Raw genomic sequence first — 8,318 nt, 5'->3', positions numbered from 1 at the left:
CCCAGTCCAGCCCGGCCTGTTCCTGCTCCCCGCACCAAGCCAGTGGTGCGTGTTCCCAGTCCAGCCCGGCCTGTTCCTGTCCCTCGCACCAAGCCAGTGGTGCGCGTCGCCAGCCCGGTCCGGCCTGTTCCTGTCCCTCGTGCCAAGCCAGTGGTGCGCGTCGCCAGCCCGGTCCGGCCTGTTCCTGTCCCCCGCACCAAGCCAGTGGTGCGCGTCGTCAGCCCGGTCCGGCCCGTTCCTGCTCCCCGCACCAAGCCAGTGGTGCGCGTCGTCAGCCCGGTCCGGCCCGTTCCTGCTCCCCGCACCAAGCCAGTGGTGCGTGTGTCCAGTCCGGCACGGCCCGTGCCTGTTCCACCGGTGCCTGGTCCGGCACCGGTCAGCTGCTCCACTCCGGAGTCAGAGCAATCCGCTCCACCGGGGTCCGGTCCAACTCCAGTCAGCGGATCCACTCCGGAGCCAGAGCAATCCGCTCCAGTCCGGAGCCGGTAAGGTCTGGTCCACCGTCGTCGGGTCCAGCTCCAGTCAGCGGGACCAGACCAGGGGCGCAACGGGGAGGTGGAGAAAAGGTGGTGGTCACGCCCGGAGCCGGATCCGCCTCCAAGGCGGAATGCCCACCCGGCCCCTACCCTCTTGTGTTTGTGTGGCACGGTCGCAGTCCGCGCCTTTGGGGGGGGGGGGGGTACTGTCACGCCCTGGCTCTGGGGACTCTTAAATGTTGAGCCAGGGTGTGGATTTTCTATGTTTAGTTTTCTATGTTTTTTGTTCTAGATCGTTTAGTTCTATGTTGGCCAGGGTGGTTCCCAATCAGAGACAGCTGTAGCTCGTTGTCTCTGATTGGGGACCATACTTAGGCAGCCTGTTGGCACCAGTTAGGTTGTGGGATCTTGTTCCGTAAAGGTTTGTGTTGTTGTAACCTCAGGACTTCACGTATCGTTCGTTTTATTGTTTTGTTCGTGTGTTGTGTACTAAATAAAATAATTTGCACATTCGGATCGAAATTACTATTAATTAATATCATCACCCCTTTTGAATTTCTTTGCCCATGGGAGAAGTATATTTCCCCCCCCATTCTTTTTTCCAGGCTACTTCATCTCGAATTGTTGAATGAGTTTCCTGTATACAATAGATATTATATTCCTTCTCTTTGAGCCATGTAAATATTGTTTTTCTTTTGTTATTATCAGCTAAGCCATTACAATTATAACTGGCTATACTTATTTCACCATACACCATAATGAGATACAAGTTTCAAGTCTATTTATCATTATATATGTTTGTAAATTTACCAATAAAAAATAGCGTAATGATTGAGTGTCCATATAGCTGTACCGTGATATTTGCATTGCTATGGAGTAACCCTTCAATTGTTCTCCACTAATTCCCCCGCTAAAGCCCCTCCCCATCCCAAGTTGAGCCGTCATCCCAGTGATCAGCATCCCACCCACGTCCCTCCGTATCCCTAAGGCCCCGAGAGGCCAGGACCCATCCATCGAAAACGGCACACAGTGCCACCCACAAAACAGAAGCAGATTAACCGCCAAAAGCATTTCCAATGCTTTCACCTCTATTTATATATCTATATAAATATTTTGTTTAAATTATGCATATCCTATTTTCCATCATTATCAATTAATATGCGTAATAATGTCGGCAGTTCACGCGTAGGATTCTAACATATAACCCGGATTGCCATTGTATTACATTTAATTAATTGACAAGTAATTATTATCCTAGCAAATAATTCCTGTGGTCCATCCCATACCCCGCCCCCCCTCCCCCCCAACATCCCCACCCCCCCACAACAGATGCCAGACAAGCACACACGCACATACTCACATACTCCAACACACTCAACCCCCCTCCTCCACAATCCACCATAAAATCAGATACTCAACGGCTGTTATATCCCAGAGCCCAACTCGAGAAATAACTTGATTTACGAGTGCACATACAGTTAAAGCTGATTGAGAAAGCATGCAGATTGAGCAGAAATTGATAACAATGTGAGATTTGATTAATCTACTTAATCTATGTCAAGTCCTAGGTGATGGAGATCAGATCCACCCTCTTCACCTGAGACACAAACACTCTGATCCCCTGTTGTAACCATTTTCCCAAGCATCTCCATGCGGTCAGACCTTTGATTATTTTGTGCCACCTGGGCCACAATGATAAACCCCCTCTCTGATTGTCCGAGTGTGACCCCCTCCCCATGGGTTACTGCAGCCAGTGTTGCCAGCACTGCCACTACCTGGGTGGGCGTACCCCACCGGAATCCCCACCGGCTAGGTAAAAGGTCGTCAAGGTTCTCATTAGCAGCTTTGAGAATTTCCTTGTATATTATGCTCTCCCATCAGGGGGCTCTGGCTTTGTAGGACCAACCCTGCCAGGCAGGCTCAGAATCTTGAGGGGGCGGTGCTGCTCAAGTAGGTCTCTGACCGCATTTATTTCTCTGTTTAGGCTGCATATTCACAGCAGGTCCATAAAAGAGATGGGAACTTCTCTTTGGTGTATGGGTCGCTCAGGTGGGTGTCCAGGTTATAGGGTTAGGGATCTTTCCATCATGATAGGACAATGAAAAATTAGATTAGATGTATACTATATTTTAAAATGTATATCCCTCATCTACACAAAATTGAATGCTCTCTCTCACTACCCCTGCTCATAGACCCCCGGTCGGCTCTGGGATATGCAACCATTTCCCCTCTCACTCACTTAACGCCACACCTTTTCAAACACAAAAATGCACACCACATGGTTGACTGCGGAAGAAATGGGCAGAGCGTGCAAACGCACCCGCATCCACATCTGCCGCAAGGGGGAAAGGACACCAGAGAGAACACAGGTGTCACGATCGTCGGATACAGAGGACCAAGGCGCAGCGTGGAAGGCGAACATACTTTTATTTATTAGAATAATCACCCGAACAAAACAACAAATCGATAAGTAACGTCCTCGGTTCAAACACAAACCTACACTGGAACAAGATCCCACACCAAACAATGCCAAACGGCTACCTAAGTATGGCTCCCAATCAGAGACAACGAGCTACAGCTGTCTCCGATTGGGAGCCACCCTGGCCAACATAGAAATACTAAACTAGAACAAAACCCAATGAAAACTCACACCCTGGCTCAACATACTAGAGTCCCCAGAGCCAGGGCGAGACAACAGGACCAACCACAACAACCATCCGCCAAAACAACAACCTCCCGCCAAAACAGCCATGTTCTAATTATTTGTATTTAAAGATGTATTATTCTGCTTGTTATATCGTTTTATCCTTTTATAAAATACTATACTTACTATAATTGTTATTTAATATTACAATCCCTATCATTGCTAGTATCAGGTGCTCCAATATTTGACTCCTCTATTACAACTTTTAGAATAGCCATGGAGTAGTCTTTGTGTCTGTGAACATTTGGTTGTCAATATATAATTTATCCACCACTAGTGCAACACGTTTCCCTTTTAATCTGTTTTCCTTGAAGATTGGATACAGAACTTTGCGCCTTTCTACAATCTCCCTCGGGAACTGATCATTCATGCCTGTTTTCGTGCCAGCAAGTCTTTTTCCTAGGCTTTTCACCATAGCTTTATTCTTAAAAAAAGCAAATTTGGCAACGATTGGGCGCTCATATTTCTGTCCTCTTTTTCCGAAACAATGTACACGTTCGAGTTGGATTTTATCGACAGCCTCAAGTGGGATTTGTAGCGCTGTATGCAGGAAGTCCTTCATAATATTCTCTGTTATTTCTCCCTCCTTTTCCTGAATACCCGTAAGTACTAGATTTTCCCTCATCGATCTAGTTTGGATGTCTAGTAAGGCTTCTCTCAGAAGGTTGTTCTCCTTTTTTAGTTCCCTAACGTCCGTTTCCATTTTAGAGACTGTCACTTTTAATTCTTTGGTTTCTTTCTCCATAACCAAAGCTTTTTCGTCACTCATTTGAAGACTCGCTTTCAACTCTTTTACGTCTTTACTGACCAATTCTAGTATGCCCAATTTGTCATTTATCGACTTCAACAGGTCGGTTTCCACACTTACCATACCCAGTGGTGAAAAGCATATATCATCTGTATCAGTCGATGAGTCGCGTTTCCTTTTGGGGATCGGCTCTCCACGCTTGTCTTCAGTCATGTTTGGGTGTTGCGTGTTGTTGTAATATTTGTTGATATATTTCTCTAGCCTTATGATCTGTTTTGTGTTATTATCCAGATTGAATTATATTAACTGCGAATATATGAAATGCTAATATTTAGTCTAACTTACTGATTTTGAATATTATGTTTTTATCTTGAGGTGTTTTGTACCGATTTCTATTCAATATGCCATCTTGTCTACGCGTGCCCCTTACTAGAGAACTAGTTTTCCCAGAATCCCGTGCTTGCACCTCTGTGCCCTGGCATGTGTTATTGTTTGACATCATCACTTCCTCTCCATTACGAGCTTCCTGTTCCCCTGGTTTACTAACACTCATTACCATCAGGAAATACGCACGCACGCCCTCATATTTTCATGTGAGACATTTTTCCACTCTGGTGGACTAACAATTAACTGTCAATCTAGCTCTCCTATCCCACCCGCTGGGTCTCCATGGTAACCAGTGATCAATCAATCAATTAACCACCCTAACCAATCATTCCTGATTCCTGATCAATGGCACTGCACGTTCACACCGGTGTAGAGTCCATAGAATATAGGTCACACTGTGTGTGTTTGTTCCAGGACTATACTGATTAATGTCATTTGAGCCCTGGAGTATAGAGAGCTCACAACAACAGAGATCAGACTATGTAACTAACTGTTCCAGTTCTAGAACAGATTCAGGTCAAATAGTCACGCTATCTAAGAGCAACTCCACTACAATCTATGAGTGTTAAGTGATAGAATATTATATAGTGTATCTCTATGGACTAAATTACCCTCAGACACGGAACCCTGACTCAAACAGTGACGTGTGTTCGTGTGTGTGTTTTAGGGGAAGCACCTAAAGACCTAAACAGTAGTCTGAATGGCATCTCATACACAAACAAACACAGCTATCAGCGATTGACTCACAGAACATCCCACGCATCTAGACAACTTATCTCGCCATTGCAATCTGGGAGAGGGGTAAAAATAAAAGGACCAGGTGTATATTACAATAGTGTGTGTGTTAGTCATTCAAAGTAAATTTGTCATTGTTCCACCAGCGAGGGTGATAAACAGCGGGTCTATAAAACAGCTTGTAAAGGAAGCAGACAGGGCCATATGTCATTACAAACAACACACTCATTTTACATTTACATTTTAGTCATTTAGCAGACGCTCTTATCCAGAGCGACTTACAGTTAATGAGTGCATAAATTTTTTTTCATATACTCCAGGGAGATTACTCCACTATAGGTAGAAGTTCACCCTAATCACTGATTCAGGGTCAGATTTATGTTCACCCCCTTAACGGTTAGTTATGATATGGGGTAGGGTGATCTGATCCTAGATCTGTTGTCGCTATCTTAATTCCAGAAGCAGAGAGTGGGATGCGGTAAGCCTTGGCCTGAGGCTGGGGAAGCTGGGTTACCCTAAGGAGAGACAAGGGTTTTCTTGTACAAGGCTAATAAGGATTGTAACAGTGCATGGAAAAAGTGACCAGAGAGGAAAACACAAAAAAGATGCAAAGACAGCTGGTGCACACACACACACACACACACACACACACACACACACACACACACACACACACACACACACACACACACACACACACACGCACACACACACACACACAACACACACACACACACACACACACACACACACACACACACACACACACACACACACACACACACACACACACACACACACACACACACACACACACACACACACACACACACACACACACACACACACACACACACACACTGTCATGGAAGCATTGACACATAACACATTACCCACCAAAGCCAAAAACAAACACGGCACAGGACATGATTGATCATTTATGAGTTTATTCCAACTTTATACATATTTATACACTTTTATTCCATTATAATCAATGACAAACAAATCAACAAAGGAAACAAATGGATCAAATACAGCAGCAATGTTAGGAATTACTAGAATCATAATGGAAGAGATCTGATATACAGAAGTGTTTAGAAAGGCCACAATTCAATCATGCCACATCAGTTAGGTCTGTAGTCAATCTAGTCAGACACATCCAACACACAGATAGCATAACACACACACCAACAACCAACCCTACGAGAGAGAGAAGAGCAACAGAGTCAGAGTGAAAACAGGGCACTATCCCTCCATCATGCCAGAGCAAGAGAGAAAGAGAAAGAGAGAGAGATCAGGCTACTGAGTGAACAGATAAGGAGTTTGCACATGTGCACTGTGCTGGCCAACACTGGTAAGGCAAACTTAGGAGAAATGATCCTTTGATAGTTGAGGAGACATTCTCCCTCTACCTCTCCTCATTAACCCCCTCTCTCTTTCTCAGTAGTTGTTTTCTCCTTCCCTCCCTCCTGTTCCTCCATCCCCTCTACAGAATCCCTTTGCATCCTCCAAGTGCTTCTATTAATCATACATTTCCCCCAGCAACACACATCACTATGTGTGTGTGTGGCAGTGTTGGTGTGTGGGTGGGGGTGCTGTAATGAAAGCTCAGATTCCTGGGGGGGGCTGAGAAGAGCAGAGTGGGCATCACAAGGAACACACCACACACTGAGTTGAGGGTGTTGCTCAACATTTAACTGAGTGTGTGTAGTCAGATGGGAAATTCCCCCCCTCATAGTCCCGGCATTCCACAGGCGCCAAGTCAGTGCTGGACACCCTGTGTGTGTCTCTGTGTGTATGTCAGGTCAAAGGGCACAAGACACAGGAAGTCCAAAAACAGAGACGCTCTCTCAAGTTCACCTCCGACCGACACCGGACAAACACGACTGTGTGTGTTTGTGTGTACCAGGGCACCAGCATCTGCCCAAAACACCCTAAAACAACATCCTGGACCTCACTGTCTTGACCTTAGTCTAGGGGCCTAAGAAATATTCATAAGCAGCAATGTCACTCTTATGTCACTGTAATGTCACTTCAATGTACAGTTATAATGCAGGGCTATGAGCTGTGGCAAAACACAACTCAACATTCATACATTTACATTTTAGTCATTTAACAGACACTCTTATCCAGAGCAACTTACATGAGTAATTAGGGTTAAGTGCTCAAGGGCACATCGACAGATTTTTCAACTAGTCAGCTTGGGGATTCGAACCAGCGACCTTTCAGTTACTGGCCCAACGCTCTTAACCGCTAGGCCACCTGCCGCCCTACATATTAGACATTCATAAAATCATACATTAAAAAAAAACATACAGATAGATGTCTACTGCTCTATCAGTAGGACATTCTAACGGATAGTACTGACAGTCCATTCACTGTGTGGCCCTGTAGTCCTGTACACAGCAATCTGAAGGCCATTATCATTATACTTCACATACTGTCCTGATAAGCTAAAAATGATGTGGTGTCACTGAGTTGGCGCTAAAGCATGTGTGTATGTGTGTGTCTCACTCTCAGGCACTGGACAGCATGGTGGAGGTGAAGATCTGTTGCAGGATCTGAGGGATGTGCTTGGTGTCCATGGCAACGAAGGACCGCCCAGCCGGCAATGTTCTCTGGAGCCTGGAGAGAGAGAGAGAGAGAGAGAGAGAGAGAGAGAGAGAGAGAGAGAGGAGAGGAGAAAAATGACAAAAAGTCAGAGCGAGAGAAGAGCGAGTTAGAGAGAGAGAGAGATAGTGACCTTCTACTGTCAAATTTCTGAACAGAAATAGATGACAAGATTCAACCCACAGTGTGTTCAGTAGCTGAATGTGGACACTCCATTGAGAAAGAGACCCCACTTTGTGAGGACAAATGATCCAGATGTTTCCTGAGCCAATGAATGAATGCGAGACAATAGCTGTCATTGACAGACAGAACTGACTTGATCCCCTTCTCTCTCTCTCTCTCTTCCCATGGTTAGCTGCCTCCCTCAATCCCCCCCCCCCCATCCTTTTTCTTTTTATTCCGGTCGTTATGTCATGATCACTGCTTTTTAGGCCATGGCAGTGACCAGCTTAGAGACACCACAGCCACAACCTTAGCCACAGAAACAGGGAGGAATGTACTGCCACATATAACTCTCTGTCTTCTTTCCCCCTTGCTCTCTCACTCTCTCTAACTTGGTCCTAAGCTATACTGAGAGACTGAGACGGAGGTTAAAGCTACCCATTGACATTCTCCAGCCTGAGGCCGGGACAGAACGACAAACAATATGGCCCACACC

General features: G+C 45.6%; 1 protein-coding gene across 1 annotated transcript in view; it reads right to left on the bottom strand.

Moving 5' to 3' along the window:
- Nucleotides 1-5,980: 5,980 nt before the first annotated feature.
- vwa8 (von Willebrand factor A domain containing 8) overlaps nt 5,981-8,318 on the bottom strand; it is an 83,546-nt gene continuing 81,208 nt past the window's right edge. Inside the window, 1 exon segment of the mRNA XM_084161610.1 lies at nt 5,981-7,675. Coding sequence (XP_084017736.1) covers nt 7,567-7,675 — 109 coding nt within the window. The 3' untranslated portion in view covers nt 5,981-7,566.

This window comes from Coregonus lavaretus, assembly GCF_964263955.1.
Source record: "Coregonus lavaretus genome assembly, chromosome: 5".
NCBI classification, from domain to species: domain Eukaryota; kingdom Metazoa; phylum Chordata; class Actinopteri; order Salmoniformes; family Salmonidae; genus Coregonus; species Coregonus lavaretus.
The sequence above is the reverse complement of the archived record's forward strand: the minus strand, read 5'-3'. Positions and strand labels throughout refer to the sequence as shown.